The sequence below is a fragment of the Lampetra planeri genome, chromosome 1, assembly GCF_965212315.1.
Source record: "Lampetra planeri chromosome 1, kcLamPlan1.2.h2, whole genome shotgun sequence".
Taxonomy (NCBI): Eukaryota; Metazoa; Chordata; class Hyperoartia; order Petromyzontiformes; family Petromyzontidae; genus Lampetra; species Lampetra planeri.
Genome location: NC_136107.1, coordinates 6609530 through 6627369, shown reverse-complemented (window position 1 = coordinate 6627369; position 17840 = coordinate 6609530). Strand labels below are relative to the sequence as shown.

The 17840-nt window shown below is 41.2% G+C and overlaps 2 protein-coding genes across 2 annotated transcripts in view; both read left to right on the top strand.

The window, feature by feature from the left end:
- The window catches only part of LOC144734254 (inactive dipeptidyl peptidase 10-like), a gene marked incomplete at its 5' end in the record, with an annotated part of 402709 nt that extends 388450 nt beyond the window's left edge, over positions 1 to 14259 (top strand). Inside the window, 3 exons of the mRNA XM_078616418.1 lie at positions 2182 to 2254; positions 4367 to 4440; positions 10246 to 14259. Of these exons, the coding sequence (XP_078472544.1) occupies positions 2182 to 2254; positions 4367 to 4440; positions 10246 to 10389 (291 nt within the window). The remainder of the gene's footprint in view (positions 1 to 2181; positions 2255 to 4366; positions 4441 to 10245) is intronic.
- Positions 14260 to 16118: 1859 nt separating this feature from the next.
- Positions 16119 to 17840, top strand: part of PAXIP1 (PAX interacting protein 1) — an 88966-nt gene continuing 87244 nt past the window's right edge. The window contains exons 1-2 of the mRNA XM_078616301.1: positions 16119 to 16353; positions 17500 to 17634. Coding sequence (XP_078472427.1) covers positions 16120 to 16353; positions 17500 to 17634 — 369 coding nt within the window. The 5' untranslated portion in view covers position 16119. The remainder of the gene's footprint in view (positions 16354 to 17499; positions 17635 to 17840) is intronic.

Below are 17840 nucleotides of genomic sequence, written 5' to 3'. Positions count from 1 at the left end.
TAAAATGAGCTGTGATAATCACGATATAATTATATTTTTCAAAACGGACAATACGATTATAGATTTTATAGTGTATGATATATCATGGTATATCATGACAGCCATATTCATGGGCAGTGTTGTGTAGCAACAATTGGAGCAACAGAATTACAATGGAGAGAGCACATGTTGAGAATACATCGCTGTGAGCATGCCACAGGCAGTTTGTCATCAGTGGATGCATTCAAAAGCTGTTGAGATGAATTAAAAAATGTATGTCTGAGAACAATTTGTCACCTAATTGTAAATAAACTTAAACTTGTTCTAGCTCCCTTAGGTATGAGTAGCTTGCACTAAATTAATTAGAGCAATTAAATATAAGTGAATTGTTTTGTTGTATGTTCCTATATTGTTTGGTTTGAATAATTGTTTGGACATTACATGTAATAGTAATTAAAAAAAATTATTGTGTTCATACCGCACCCATAATATAACAAAACGTATCAGAACTCAGTTTTAAACAATAATGTTTTTAGCCTAATGGAACCCCTGATGTCAGCTGTGCGGCACAAGGTGAACACAGCACCGGCCTGCAAGCAAGAATTAGTCTGCCAGCAGGGGGACGATGAATGCGAAGTGTCATTCAAATTGAGTAATTTGTCGGTAATGTTTGCAATTTTATACATTTGGAAGATGATGCCAGCACATAATGACCTAACAAAATCCAGCACTTTTACATCTCCTCTTTGACAACATTATTGAATCAGTACTTGAATTGAATACCAATATGGAATGACAATAGGGACAGTGATAATAGCCCACGCTCATCCGTACTTTCATGTGCCATGTAAATGTTGCTGGTTCAGAGCAGTCAGCAGTATTTCAGTTTAATAAAAAAAAAATTGGAAATACAGCCAGTGTTGACTGTAAGTGACGTCGTGGATCACATTTTACATGAGTGGCAGTAGCGATGAGTCCACCACATCACATTTCAATCACCTGGAGTCACATTTAGCAGTGGACCAGTAAGGGCAAAATGTGGTTGTATTTATGTTTTCTATCGGTGATCCATGGTTTGCATTCAGACGTGGTGGCATATACACACACACGTATATTTATCCAAACTTTTCCAAACTTCATTCCTCACACCCCTAACACGTCCTTGGGTTCACATTTCCATGTGCACCAATCTTTTACTTTTCAATGTTTATCGTCGTCATTACACGTTGCACACTGCCATTAATTAATAATAATAAATTATATCCTGCCCACTCCTGAAGTGTAAGGGATGAGTCTTGAGAAGCCCTGCTGCACACTGTGGCCAAAATCAATAATTATTTAATGCAGGTAGAGATGACACCAACCACAAACTGAATCTGATGCTCTCAGCTTGACGAATTTAAGAGCGCCAGGCGTATTTTTCTGTGGAAAATAATGCTGCTGCTGCCTTTAGATTGTTTATTAGTTTACATTTCACGATAACGAAAATCAATAGACCTTGGCCAGGGGCGAAAATAATTCCACTCCATAAAAAACACTCCTTAACTTTAGTAACATTGTGCTCATGGGCGGAGTTTGCGGGAGGGGGGGCATGGGGGGCAATGCCCCACCCATTTCAACATGCTCTTAGTTCTTTCGGTAAAGTCACATAGGTAAAAAATGAAATTAAAATTAATACAAATAAAATAATTATATTATATTATTATTTTATTATATTATTTTATTTTTATTGATTTTAATTTCATTTTTTACCTACGTGACTTTACCGAAAGAACTAAGAGTATGAATCCTTGCAGTCACGAAAGCTTCAAATCTAGAATCATTTCAACATGGCCTGAGTCGGCCACAATTAGTATCGTTGTTCCTTTACCTGATTTGGGTGAGCTCTTTGGACTGGGATATATATACAGTAAAATCTGTAGCCTCTGCAGTATCAATTATGAAAGAGATACGCTGTGATTGCCTAGAATATCTCAATAATATTTAGCTCTTATTTCAAAAGGCTGCAACACATTTTATGCTGATTTTTAACATGGGTTGCTGCGCAAAAGTTGGAGACTGTTGAACCTTTTTTTTTTACACACACCTCCAGGCTTCTTGTTTGCACAATCTAGAGCTCCATAACGTTTTAACATCGGCAATGTCACGGCCGGATATTTGCATGCTGCTAAGTGTGCCTCCGATGTCCGTGTTTGCATGCAGGTGTCACGAGCTGTCCACAGGGTGGCCAAGCTTACGGACGAGAAAGTGCTGCTGATCCACGGCACAGCTGACGGTAAACGCAATCATCCACGATACACTGCACGAAGAGGAAAAATTATTACACAGCCAATTAATCCACATTATTATTGCCAATTTGCTGCAAGGTTGGTTATTGCCGCGCTCGCTTTGATGGCTCTCCGCCAGGTGGAAACGGATTCGCAAGTTGTAGCTTTTTGTTGCTTTTCATGGTTCCATTTTTAGAAGATAAAAGCAGAAAATAAAATAGCAAAGGATGGCTTTGAAAGACGTTCATTAATAGACGATAACCCCTTATAATTAAAACTGGTTTGTGTTTTTATGTTTAAAATAATTCCATGAACTTCACAGTTGGTTTATTTAAAGTGTTATAATTATGCAGCATGTTCTATGCAAATTATAATAGGTATTCCGACACTTCGGGCTCATTTAAATGTCTCTGTTGCCTTATTTGTAAAAAAAACACTCTAAAAGTGAGAAAGGATGAAATACAGTTGCGGGTTTGTCAGATAGCATGCTGAATCTATAACACTACAACAAAATAACATTCTACCCTCTGAAAAAAATGTAATATGATTATCGTATTGTGTTTGACAACATAAAAAAACGAGCTACAAACTTCACTTCGTTTACAATTATTTACAAAGTGAGCCTGATTTGTACAACATTCATTTGTGAAGTATTTAAAATTAGTTGCTCAATAAATGAATGGATTTCCTTTAGAATGCAGGGAGAGCGCTCGTCAATGTTACGCGTGTGTAAAAGGGGTAAAGTGGGTACGATCCTGTAGATTTAAGTGTTCCCAATTCACATCTTAGTGTGATTCGTCTTATTCGTCTTATAATATTAAACTTAATTAAAATTGCAAAAAAAATATTCATTCGCTTTTAGTATTTAAAATTCATCCGGTGATTAATGTATTCACATATGGCCAGCATTTTACGTCCCATTACTCCTTGGTAAATTATATATATATGACCCAGGAAAGCCCCACAGTCTCCAGACTACAGCAATATTTTTCCAGGGGGCCTACTTTAGAGTTTGGCTAATTCATTACAGAGCGTTTCTGCGCGTGGGGAAAAACTGGAGGATGCAGAAGGCAAAAAATCCCACACTCATACGAGGAGATAACGATCGAAATCTTAACTACATATAATTCGTTGAAGAGTGTGTTGAGTTTTGTTTTGTTATTTGTGCTTGTGCACCACTGGCATCACAGTATCACCGTATATGTTTTTTTATTTACAATTTTAGACCGGTTGTGGACAGCCACAGAGGCGACTGCCACTGGTTAAGATTTGTTTTTAAAACATTTGTATTAATCTGAAAAAGAATATATAGCAATGGGGCTGCACACTGTTATAAATGTGCCATCTAGCAGGATACTCTGAAAAGGCAATCATTAATGCCTAACCTCACTCATCCAACCTTTTGCATGTCAATTGCAATACTTACATTTTCCCACAAACTAAAAAACTGAAACACATAAATAGCATTGCCTTAAAAAGAAAGAAAAATGTAATAGGTGACGTTTCAGATAGTGGACTTCATTTATAAAACATGAATAAGGAAGCAAAACAGATCTAGTTAATAAGGGTTGGACAAGGCACTTCACGTCATGTGGCCTGATGAGAATTAAATGTATGTATTTTTTCCTGATGAACAGTATTTAATATGGCATATAAATAATTACCTATTAGTTAGTAGTGCGTAATCGACAACCCCTTCAATAATCACAACGAACTGAACTCAATTGTATTACAAGTAAAATTAATCAAGTGTTTCTGGCACATTGCATTATGGGTAGAACTGTTGTATTGAGGTCAATGACACCTTAATGACAATACTCCATTAAACGATGCATTCTTGGGTGCAATTATCAACAATTTCAAAAAGGCTCATAGATGCTCTCGAGAAATATAAGGATGAAAGGTATCAAATAGACTTGCACATGCTTTAAAATCATGAACCTTGTAAGCAGGGTAGAGGAAGCAAGTTTTATTTTATTGTCGTTTTAGCCCTTGCTGCTCAATTCTAGTGAGATCCTGTCAAATGCAACCATAGATTAAAAGTAATCCCTGCTGTATTTTGTTGGTGGTTGTTTATTTTGGATGTGGGTAACATTTGCGATGATCTCTCCTCTTTGTAGCAATGGTCCATTTTCAGCATACGACCGAGCTCATCAAGCAATTTATTGCCGCCGAAGCCAATTACTCCCTCCAGGTGGGCTGCTGATTGTCTGCAGTAAATGTGCATGCAATGTTACGGTGTGTTTAATGCAATCACCGCTAACAACAAGGCATTTCGTTTGTAACTTTTATTGGTGTCGTCCTTGTGGCAATATACCCAATTATCCGTGTGCAGCTAAATTTTAAATTGCCAGGCTTGTGTATTCTGTAATTCAACAACAGTGGAACGAGGTTCCGTTTTATTCTGACATTGACTTGGACTTGTAATGGAAAACTTGACATTTAATTACGTTTTGACTTTAACCTTTCGTGACTGCAGGAATTCATATTCTTTGGTTCTTTCAGTAAGTCATGTAGAATAAAAAAAAATTCGATCGCAGCACAAGCATCAGAGAGACTTTTGTTGCGATCGAAACGTCGTGAGTTTTTGGTTTTTATGACTTTATTTTTCATAATTTGTATTTTATTATTTTCCATCTACGTGACTTTACCGAAAGAGCCAAATAATATTTAATGACGTGTTTCTATTTTCTGGAATCACACCCACAGATTCTACTCTTAAATCTAGCATTTTATTTTTAAATTGCTGTCACCCCTGAAAATTACTATTTTGCTTTGCCAATATGAACATCTTTATTTTGTTTAGACATTTGTGTACGTAACAATTAGCTGTCAACGTATGATAATTTGCTGAAACAGACTCTGTGTATTGTTGAATTTCAGCTGCACCCTTTTGTACCTCCACAGTTAAGTAAAAAAATGGTTACCTCAATAATGACGGTTACCGCATCGCATGCTTTCAGATGCACTTCTGCGGCCATCTGGAATGCTCTTCCAATATTAGGAAGTCAATGCAGCTTTGCACTTTATAATTTCTATTGAAATCGAATTTCTTTACAACTGATTTTTGTGTTTAGTTTGGCGTTCCCTGCACCTCCGATTAGCACAGTTGGCAACAGACGGTGCGAAAGAAGTTCAACCTACATACATACATAACTTAATTCATATCCCACTTTTACCCAGCGTAGATATATGACAATACAGGAGCGATTTACAGCAAATTGTCAGTCCACTTGTTTTACACTGGTCAGTGCAGGTTACATAAAGGGGAGACCCAGGATCGGTTCAGATATCACCCACCACTGGTGTTAGCCACGGCCCGGACTGAACTCAGTTTCATGAACAAATATTTAAATCTCACCTTCATGCAGATTTTTTTTTATAGTGCAGGTAAATAGAGAATATATTTTAACAAACTTGGCTCTGGTAGGTTTGTCACATTCATTTAGTACGTGTTAATATTTTTTAAGAAATTGAAGGGTTATTTTAATTAGAGCTATGGTTATATTATTATACAAGCTATTGGTAACATTTACACATTCTTATGGTGGGCAGAGTAACCCCAAAGTACAATATCTGCAGCAGTCAACTCAGCCCTTCATTTCTCCAGGGCTGATTTAAATCAATGCCACTGTGTGGGGAATTCACAGTCGATTAAATCAATGCCACTGGCTACAGCCATATGAATGTGAAATTAACTCCACTGCCCAACAGATATGAGCAATGCCCCTTGATTGTTTCATCATGAAAGACAATGCCTTTTGGCTTGGCAGTAGTAAATATACAGACAACTATATGCGAGTGTACACATAACACAATGTTTTGTATATTTTCACCACCATTGATTCATGCAAGCCTGACTTCGCTGATAAAACACTGCACTGTATGCCTAAACCGGTTCAGAGTTTGCTTGTCTTGAATCAATGCTGCTGTACTTGTGTGCTCCCAAATGGCAATGCGACTGATGGGTTGTGTACGAAATAATAATTTTTTATTCGGAGAGACGGACGTGTGAAGGACACATTGCTTAATTATTTTATGTCATGTATATAGGTTATATGCTTGGTTCTTTCGGTAAAGTCACGTATAATTTTTTATATATATAAATAAATTGAAAATAATTAAAGCAAAAAAACCCACGACGTTTCGATCGCAACACAAGCGGTCTTCATCAGGCGGAGAGAAAAGAGGGGGCAAGCCTCCAAATGCAACTGCTTACAAGGGTTTCCAAAGTGAGTGGGCGGGGGACAAGAGCTGGGACGAGGAGGGCTGCACGGCGCAAACTGCATGGGCTGGGCAGCCAATCAGCCAGTGCCAATGTAAGAGCAGACAATGGGGGAGCTGGGAGGAGGAGAGCTGCATGGCGTAGGTCAGTGCTAATGTAGGAGTAGACAATGGGGAGAGGAAGGGGTAGAGATAGGGGGAGAGAGAGGGGGGGGGGTAGAGATAGGGGGAGAGAGAGGGGGGGTAGAGATAGGGGGAGAGAGAGGGGGGGTAGAGATAGGGGGAGAGAGGGGGGGGCATTGAACCTCGCTACACACATCCACACTGCTGGCGGTAGAGGTTGACAAGAAAACACAAATTAAGTTATGACCCAAAATGGTTGATGACATCTTTCCAATGATTGCTGAGTTTAAACCCGTCGTCTCGGTTGAAATTGTGTCTGTTTCTATGGATGGCTTCGTGAACAAATCTTTGTTGATAGCCAGTCGGCTTGCAAAGTACCATCGTCTTAGAGAAATCAATTTCACGTGAGCCAGCCGCAATAATGTAATGATCAGCCACGGCAGAAGGATTGGTCCTGCTGTGTATCAGATCTGCCTTATGTTCATGAACACAGTGCGAGAGATGTCGTTTAGTTTCCCAAATGTAACTACTGCCGCAGACACAGCTTAGTTTGTAGTCACCGGAATATTGCATGTCAGGAATATTGTCCTTCACAGATGGGATCAGATCACGAATTTTATGCACTGTGTTAAATCGGACCTGGATCTTGTGTTTGTTCAAGATTTTGGAAATATTTGGTTATCCCTGCTATGTAAGGCAAGGTGATGGTTTTGATTGGATCTTCCGATGGCTCCTTCCTCACGGTTGGGGTGATGGCTTTGCAGATTGTGTAGTCAGAATATCCATTCGCCTTGAGAGCCTGGTGTACGTGTTTGAGTTCACTGGTCAGGTGTTCATGGTCAGAGATACATTGAGCTCTATGGTGTAGCGTTTTGATGAGGGAATTCTTCTGGGATGAATGGTGGTGGGAATCAGGTTTTTGGTAGGCGTCAGTATACATTACTTTCCTGTAGACAGAGTGGCTCAATGAGCCATCTGGTGTCTTTTTTATTAAGACATCCAAGAAAGGTAGCATGCCATCCTTTTCTACTTCCATGGTCAATTTGATTGCTGGGTGTATGGAATTGATGTGGTTGAGGAATTGTTTCAGAGCCGGTCGGCCATGTGGCCAGATGACAAACGTGTCATCCACGTATCTCTTCCACAAGGATGGGCGTAGAGTGGATGCCTGGATGGCGTCTGTCTCAAATTCTTCCATGAAAATGTTGGCCACAACCGGAGATAAGGGAGAACCCATTGGGGTGCCTTCAGTTTGTTTGTAGAATGTTCCATTCCAGGTGAAGTATGTATTGGTGAGGTAGTGTCTCACCAGGGCCGGTACATCAGCATTCAGTTCTTGTTGGACCAAATCTTCAATTATTGCAATGGTATCGGGCACAGGAACTTTGGTGAACAAAGAAACTACATCAAAACGAATTAACAAATTTACTCTTGACAGTGAGATGTCTTTAATTGACGATACCAGGTGAGCTGAGTTAAGAACAGAAGAGGTGGTCTTCCCAGTGAATGGCTGCAAGGTCTCAGACAGATATCGGGCCAGTTTGTAGGTGGGTGAGCCAATGGTGGAGACGATGGGACGAAGGGGTGTACCTTCTTCATGGATTTTTGGTACGCCATATAGTCTGGGTGGTCTAGCAGCAGAAGGTTTTAAGGAAAACCGTTTGGTCTGTTCAATTAATGAAGATGAATCAGTGATGATACTGTTAGTTTTTGTAACGAGAAAGTTTGTGGGATATCGTAAAATGTTTGTGTAGTTACCATCATTAAGTAGGTCCTGAATGTTGTTATTGTACACGTTTTTGTCCATGATGACCGTGGTATTGCCCTTATCGGCTGAGAGGATGACGATATCTTCCCTCTTTTTTAATTGAGATAACTCTTGACTTGATTTGTGTTTTCTTGTCAACGTTTACCGTCAGCAGTGTGGATGTCTGTAGCGAGGTGCAATGCCCCCCCCATCTCTACCCCCCCCTCTCTCCCCCTTTCTCTACCTCCCCTCTCTCTCCCCTATATCTACCCCCTTCCCCCCCGCATTGTCTGCTCCTACATTAGCACTGGCTGACTGGCTGCCCCGCCCATGCTGTTTGCGCTGTGGAGCCCTCCTCCTCCCAGCTCTCGCCCCCCTCCCACTCACTTTGGAAACCCTTATAAGCAGTTGCATTTGGAGGCTTGCCCCCTCTTTTCTCTCCGCCTGATGATGACCGCTTGTGTTGCGATCGAAACGTCGTGGGTTTTTTGCTTTTATTATTTTCAACTTATTATTTTTATTCTATCTCCGTGACATTACCGAAAGAACCAAGAATATTAATTCCTGCAGTCACGAAAGTTTTAAGTCAAAAGTATATAGGTTATTTCTATCGTTTAACTTGAAGGGGTAAAAATTACATGCTGACACCATTACACTATGCTCTTTTGCCTCAGTAACTGGTTGCTTGAACATCTTCAGGAAATTCTCCTAGATTTTCTCATTTAAAACAGTTGTGAATTAATGGAGGGGGAAATCACTGAAGGTGTTTAATGCACGCGGCCACAGAGCCCCATCGTGTGGGTTGGTCCCTATCGGGCCTGGGCTGCGACGATCCATTGTGGTGTGCGCGCCACCTCGTGGATAATCTCTATAACACATTAATTCAACCACAACATATGCAGTATACATCTTGATTGCTGTGCTGCTGTATGCCTTGGGCTGTTGAACGTGCATTTTAACATAACATTAATTTAAAAAATATATATATGAGTAGGATCCCACTTGTTGTGGGATCTGCCTTGAGGTTGGTGTAAAATGTATTGCATACAAGTTATCCTGTGTATAGGATGTCCGTATGAATAAGTGAAAACATGACTTAATCTGACAAGGCCGCTTGCTGTTATATTATTTCACCCCATAGCTGGAAAGTAAGGCAATCTTATGTCACTCTATAACATCATTAGACCTAGCCAATACAGGGCATCCCCCGTTGTTTGGTCAATAATTCGACATTTCCCTTCAAGTTAAACTGAGCGCCATCATTCACTTTTATAATGTCTGTTCACTTTCCCATGTGCAGCAAGTGAACCTTATGGCAGGACCCCAGGGTCCCAAATAAACAAGTCAAAACCGTAATTTATTTATTTTTGGCGACTCCGTCCCACCGCGCACATAAACGCCGCGACCCACTTGGCGCGGATCATTCTGTTGTCATGTCGTCCAAGTGCAGCGAGGACGAATGCGCAGAAGAAACACAACTTTGAAACTTTGATTAGCGCATCGTGTAGAGCTCGTCAAGAGGAATCGATTGCAATATTGTTCGCCTTCAACAGACATAAAATGAACGTCGCAACGCAGTTGATGCGAGAGCCGGGGGCTTATGGGACCCCGGGGTCCCGCCATAAGGTTCAATTGTCAGAAAGATAGATTGTTAAATGTATAATTCAAATAACATGAATCAATGCATTATTTTCCCTGTCGTCTACTTGCCACCAGAGTTGCCAACATGGCAATACATGCAGTGTATTGTGTATAGTCTTCTAGTCAAACATATTTTTTGCAACATTCAAACCCAATATACACCCCCTCTTTAAATACACTGAGATAAAGCCACGTGAGACTGGGAGGTTTAAATGCAAATTTTTGGTTAACAAAAATGCATTAACGTTTATTTATTCCGGGCAGATATTCCCAGACATGGGTCATTTCCTGATGGAGGATCGGGCCAGAAGGCACCTCTACAAGTCCATCACCAACTTCTTCATCGAGTGTTTTCAGGAAGAGGAGGAGAAGAGGTTTGAAGAGGTGGATGACGAAGAGGAAGAGTAAGAAGATTTTCCCGGTTGATTAATTATTATTCTCTTCAACCATTCAAAGCACCAGCTGGGTCCACATCCAGCAGTGATAGGGTGCACCCAGACACTTGTGCCACCCACATCTTGTTTCCAACAGAACTGCTTCCTGTTATTGTAGCCACCCTAAATCTTTGTTTAAAGAAAATAAACAAACGTGTTAATTTAGTAAAGCACTGTGAAATTAAAATATTGCCGAAGACAATTGCATATTAGATGAAATGCTTGCTTAACCTTTGTCAAGACTGCAACTAAACACGTGCCTAAGATTATTCTGGATACCCAGGAGATTAATTCTAGGCATGGCACTTCTGTACCGTTTGGGGAAATTATGTTTGTGTGCCAATGCAGCTTTCTGATGTGGAAATGGTTAAGCTGTATCTCATAGACTAAGGGAATGCTCATGTAAAAATATACAAATGTTTCTTTTTTTAAACAAGTGGGAATAAGAGCTCAGGCAAAGTATATCCTGCTTGTGGTTGAGAAACATAAAGGGTTATATACAACATACTGTATAAACATTCTGATAATTTAACTGATGGCCATGCAAGCCAACAAGGACTGTATAGTAGTATTACTTGGACTTTAAGAGGAGAAATAGAGCTGACCGAAGCTACTGAGTAAGTAAATGGAGACTACAGGTGAATTCTCTGTCATGGGATGTTTTGTGTTCATTTTGTTGTCTGTAATATTTTTTCTAACATCAGCTAATTTTTGTATCGTCCTGTTCGCATATTTAAACAAAACAGTTTTGTAGCTTTATAAATAGTGTAATTTAAGCTTACATTTTAAATGAATTACATGGCTGCCTTTTTGGAAGTTTGCTTGTTTTCTTGTACACTTTATTTTTCCCTCCGCCTTCCATGATGTTTTCCTTTCATGTTCAGTGGGGACTTTTTTACATATTTTCCTCAGCTTGCACCCGCCACCATTTTCTAGTGCGTGTAGTACTGTCACCGCATGGGTTTACCACGAATGATCATGGCAAAAGGTGCAACTCCTGTTGAAGTTGGTCAGTGAAGTTGCCTCCACACTCCAGCTAATTAGCTGATGCTTTGTGAAGAAGTGCATGCATCCCGAACGTGAACAATGGCCTTGCAAAGGCTTGGATCCGATAGTGATACGTGCTCAACCAGTAGTTTTGTAACGACTGAGAAAATACACTAGTTCAAATAAGTATGAAAAAAATAAGATGCAAGAGTGATTTTATTGGAACTCCCATCTGTTGCCACGTGACCTGCAGAGAATGGCTCGTTGAACACAATCCCGAGCAAGCGACTTTCGTGGGAAAAACGTCGACTGCAACAAGATTTCACTAAACAGCGGCGGAGATACTTAAATTATTACGAGTGTGCATCCCCTTCAACACACAAGCAAATGGCAATTCGTATGAAATACAAGCAGCGCCTCTACAGCGAAGGACTGCTGGGAATTCAATTGTAATATGTGTAAGCTGCTGTATAAAGTTCACTGGAAATGTCTCTGGAGAAACTATATTCGTAGTTTTGCTTGCCATAATGGTCCTCGAAGTCCTTAAGGGGTTATTCATCATTATAAACATCAAACACGGGTGTATAACGGCATGCTATGAGGAGGGGGAAAGTCTGGTTATGCAATTTTTTTGAAGCGTACCTGTTGAGAGACCTCTGGGGATTAATAATGTACTCTTTGTGGCGTGGGAGATGAGAAGGTATCATCTGTAGACAGAACCGGCCCTAGACCTTTGGGGGCCCTAAGCAAAATTTGGTTGGAGGCCCCTTTGATGTATGATTTTTTTCACCCACTAGCTAGCAGTGACTCTAGGGGGGCCCTCTGCTGTCCACGGGGCCCTTTGCAATTGCAAGGGTCGCTTAGTGGCTGGGCCGGCTCTGTCTGTAGACTTCTTTTAAATGTTGATATTGATTAATCCTTCACTCAACCACGCTGCCAGACTTAAATATATAGACCGATTTGATGAATATTGTGCATAATGTACAACAACAATGCTGGCATTTAGAGTTAAGAAACCTACACAGAGAACAGATTGTTCTGTGGACAGAACATTCACTGACTTATAAATTGAAATAAAAAATTAAATTTAAGATATCGGTAATATACCAACAAGCTCACATTTTGAGATTAATGCACTAATTTAACTTGGTTTGGAAGGGAAAAAATGGACCATGTGTATAACAGTATAATTGTGGCAATCACTTAAATATTTTTGAGTTTAGAAAAAAGGAATAAAAATGCATGACATTTGCACCGCCCAGAGCAGTATCCATATGAATAAAAAAAGAATGTGCATGTCAATTTAATTTTAATATCTTTCCTGTGATGTACCGTGTAGTTCTGTGTGATTTAAATGTTAATATTTTCATATTCGCATTTAACAGTTGAAAATGCGTTTATTTGCAGGTTGCTTTTGTGTTATGGGTTAGGGAGACACTTCATCAGTTGTGGAAAACATGTAATTTAAAAATGAGATGCATACAACTTTACTAATTTATTTGGGATGTTACATGGAGCAGGGGGGCATAATGTTAGCTATAATCTTCACCCTAACATAAATCTAGTGTATTCAGTCCTCTCTTTAAGTTAGCATTTTAGGGCCAATGCAGGGTTTACACTTGTATCGTGTGTCCATCAAACTTGAGCAATCTACAACGGAAATGGATGTCTCCACACTTAATTGGTAAATCACGTGCCCATCAACACATTTCTATTGCTCATGTGGCAATAATTCCTCATTTCCACGACGTGTGAAAACGTGCCATATCCTGGCTGAGTTGGTGATATGCCTGACGTATTTTTCCCATGACTTTAAAAGTGTGACCTGTGCTATCATAAAAGTGTTCTTACAAGTGGAAGCACCCTTGCATTACACTTTCTTTAGAATAAATACTTTGTTAAGAACAGCGTTTTTTAAACATTTTGTTATCCACTTAATACCATGGTTGCCCTGATCGCTATGAAGTCACGTTCCCTTGAGCCACATTAATCGAGTTTCAATTTTTGTTGTCAACCTGGCAGGGCATTTCCCATATTTTGTTTTTGTCAAACTCGACTTGGTCACGAATTCTTGGTGTAGCCTGAATTCTCTGGTCAAATTTTGTCAGAATTCCCCAAATTACAACAATACATGTCGGTGGCAGGAAGACTTAATTTTATTATAATATTTAACATTCTCATCAGCAATGCAGTCTTGACCTTTTACTCGAAGTATTTCTGAGTGAGTCTTACTGTGAAGTATTTCTGCAAAAGACCTGTCCATTTCATATTGAAAAAAATATGGCAACTCCATTTTTTTACCAACTAAAGGTGCCCTTCCACTCGAGTTTGGGAGACATCAGGTTATATCAGGCCAGCTCGAGTTGACAAGTTGTATGTCCCATGAAAACTAATTAAGTTTCGTTCTCAGTGAAGTTGCTACTTTCCAAGCACGGGTCAGTCATTTGGCCACAAGAGGTAGGAGAATAGAGGGTGTGTGAATGTGAAGACTACATGAGGTGGGAAGGCACGAGCACATGCAGAGGACATGGATATGAGATTGAGCACGGCTTGGGCCTGAGACTGGCCCTATCCTGCTTCGGGTCGTGGAATTGTAGACTCACATGCTAATGAAGTCTGACTGCATTCTGTTAGCCGAGTAGCCACGGTGACGTGTGTTGTAATTGCGGCATGTACGTCGTTTGCTTTTGTGGAAAATGCTTCCCCTTCGTCGTAAAAAACAGTTGTTCTGTGCCGCTTTCGTTAATGTGCATTCAGATTATCAAAGGGTGTATAAGACGTGAGGGACCTGCATTTATCGGCCTGTTTTAATTTCCTGTGGAGTTGCATTCTGAATAAAAGTAATCCTGGATTCGAAGCTTTCGTGACTGAAGGAATTACTCTTTAGTGCTTTCGGTAAGGTCACGTAGAAAGAAAATAAATTAAATAACAATAGAATTCGACGTTTTGATTGCAACACAAGCAACCATCATCAGGTACGAATGAATGAGAAAAAAAACATAGTAAACTCAGAAATACAATGCAATACAACCAGAGAGTCGACCAACACAACAGACAACACCCCACCTGGTTGATTACGTTCTTCCAAAGATTGCTAAATTTGAGAGAAAGACCAAACACAGACACGGACACACAAAGAGAGAGAGAGAGAATACACAGAGAGGAGTGTAACCTGTATAAAAGACACCTGGGAGCCAGAAATCTTTCTGATTGAGAGGGGGTCAAATACGTATTTCCTTCATTAAAATGCAAATCAATTTAGAACATTTTTGACATGCGTTTTTCTGGATTTTGTTGTTGTTATTCTGTCTCTCACTGTTCAAATAAACCTACTATTAAAATTATAGACTGATCATTTCTATGTCAGTGGGCAAACATACAAAATCAGCAGGGGATCAAATACTTTTTTCCCTCACTGTAGGTCCCACACCTTTTCTCGAGGCCCTCACCCTTTCTATGAATGCCCGCCCACTTTTTTTAGACCCCAGCCCTTAGTGAAAATGTTTGGGACATCGTCACGCGCACACTCGTCGCCTGGTGGCGCTGCTTTTGCTCTTCTGTCATGTTCGAGTATATAGCCTGACAAGTCTGCAGCTGCGCCGAGAGTGAACGAAGCAGCGTCTCTTTCACAGCGCTCTTCGCCTCTTTGTACATTTTCTTCAAATTTTGAAACATTTTCACCTTTCGCTACGTCTGAGAAGAGGATATGTGCTGTGCGTGCAGAAAATTACTTTTACATTTTCAAATGTAAGTGTTTGTTTATGCTTAATACATTTATTTTAAAGTTATGTTTACTTAGGGTTATTACATTTATTTTCGTGGTCAATTTTGGTATATTTTATGGTATGTAATGGGTTTTCAGGAACGGAATCCCAATGTATAACATTGAGCCTATGGGAAATAAGGGTTCGACTTACGACCATCGTCCAGGAACCAATTAGGTCGTAGGTGCGGGGGTCGCCTGTAATAACAGATTTATAAAAGGGCAAGGAGAGCAGAGGTGGACCGCACTGAAAGTCAACCACAACCTCGTCTACAACGTTTTATATCCAGCAATTTTAAAGTTGCAGGCACTCCCACTGCGTCCAAGACGGATGGCCAGTTTAGAATATTAGGCCAAAATAGCGCAAACTAATGACCATGGCACGAATTGTTTGTGCATTGTTGTGGACCATTATGGATACAAAATAGAACACTCCTGAGCTTCCCCATATAAAATGTAACATTTACTCCACCGGCCTAGTGATATTCCAGTTTCAACGTTCTACATATCATCAGCAGCCAGGCGTGTTAAACAAATGTTGTTAGGTTTGTCAGCAGTTATTGGCAAGAGTACTCCATCTACACTACGTGCCCCTGGTCAACGCAAACCGCAATATTGGATACAAACTATGCGTTGTTGTGGAGTATTTTGGATACAATACGTTAGCAGAACCTGGTTCCGTGTTTCTCTTACTGTTTGTCTCATCATTTACCTATTTGATTGAAAACCCTGCCTCCACATTTACATTGACCAGCCTCGTAATGAAATGTTGTCAAGTTAAGTCTAACCCCTAACCACCACCCCCCCTCGTGACTGAAACTCAGAATGGACTACGCCATCCACACCCATATAAGGTAAGCGCAGTGGACTGTTTCATCGTCTCCAACGGCCTGTGGGAGGGGAGGGGGGTGTTAACGTAATGGTTTGCGCCATCATCGACTGTGGGGTCGGATGATGTATGATGACGTCACAGACACCCGCCCCCACGTCAGGGGACGCAGTGGATTGCGCCATAGCCCGCCTTTCTCTCCCGCGCTTTGCTTTGGGAGGAAAAATACGGAGCTTGACCGCTTTCTCTTCGCCCGAAATCCACTCATGGCCTCCGAGGGCCAGGGGGCACAGCCGCCAACCCCCGATGATCTCTTCAAGGACGTCAAGTTCTACGTGGTGGGCGACGTCGACAAGAAGGTGCGAGGCCTACGCAGTCGGAGAGCCGCCGCTCTCGGATAGAAGCCCATGCCGCCAAGGGGGCCTCAGTGCGCGGCTGTAGCGCGGGAAAGGCTGCACGGGGTCGGGGAGTTCCCCGGGGGTGACTTGTCCGCGTTGAGGGACGCGGAGAGGGACCGAAGAGACGTATGGAGGGATATTGAGAGAGAGATGAACAGACCTGGAGAGACAGACACGTAGAGAAGCAAAGCGACGATGAGACATTGAAAGGGAAAGAGACAGGGTACACGGAGAAAGACGACAGATACAGTACTGCCACGCGTAAAGCCATAGAGAAGGGCACAGCAATAGATACATGCACGGAGAGGCACAGGCCTACCAACACGAAACACATCTCTCTTAGCAGCCCCGTCTTCTCTCCCTTCTCCCCACTCTTGTCTCGGCCACATTAATTTGCGTGCCACTTGGAATTGAACTGATTGTTGAGACTGGAGTAAAGTGTGAACCACCGCATCGCTGCCGTTCCCGCGAACACGTACATACACATAGGCACGTAAAAGTACATCAGGGGACTCTACCGGCCTCTAAAGTTTGTTTATGTGTAGTGAACAACGGTGGGTCGCCTTAGCATGGCCATACCCACAGGGCCCATAATGAAAATGTTTCGTAAGAGGTTAACAGTGGGCGTATATTGTATAAAGAGAATAACCCCCTGAAATGAGAATGTGGAATTTCCACCACTGACACAGTTGGCCGTCAGTATAGAAAAGTGCCATCCCAATGCTCAAATTGAGCAGGGAGACACTGACTTTTGTCTTCAATATACAACCTTCGCGACAACATGATAAAATAGCTGGTCATTTTAAAGATTAGCACGGTTGGTTACTTACGGTGCAAAAGAAGTTCAACATACAGTTGATGGCGTTAATCGTAAATTATCTGACTCGCATTCAGGAATTGATTAAGCCCATAATTTATCTTGCATTGATAAAGTTTGTACTGCTTTGTGGGAAGTGAACAGTGCCCATCCTACCGATAGACTGACTCCCGATTTGGAAATGTCCCGTACCCACAACTGGTTCAGGGCCACCAATGTTGGAGAGCACCACTACATTGCTCGTTTGGATGTGACTGATGATACCTCAATGTGCATTGCTCGTGCTGCAGGTGGTGGAGCTTCTAAAGAACAACAAGGGGAAGGAAGCGTCCTGTTTCTCGCTGGCATCGCATGTCATATCGGAGGATGGCGAGCATGCGGAAGTGAGCGAGGCCCGTGAGGTGTTTGATCTACCCGTGGTGAAGGTAGGTTCAGGATATTCATGCTCTGCAAGGTCACGGTAAAATACATGCTTATAATTTGAATTTCCATTCTTTGTGTATGTCAAAGGAAGGGACAACCAGACAGATAAGTGATAAAAAACTATTTAGGGGAAATAAAAACGTGTACCTCATAAAAGGTAAACCCCCTCCAGGCCAGTAGAATAAACCTCAATCATTTGAATCGATGT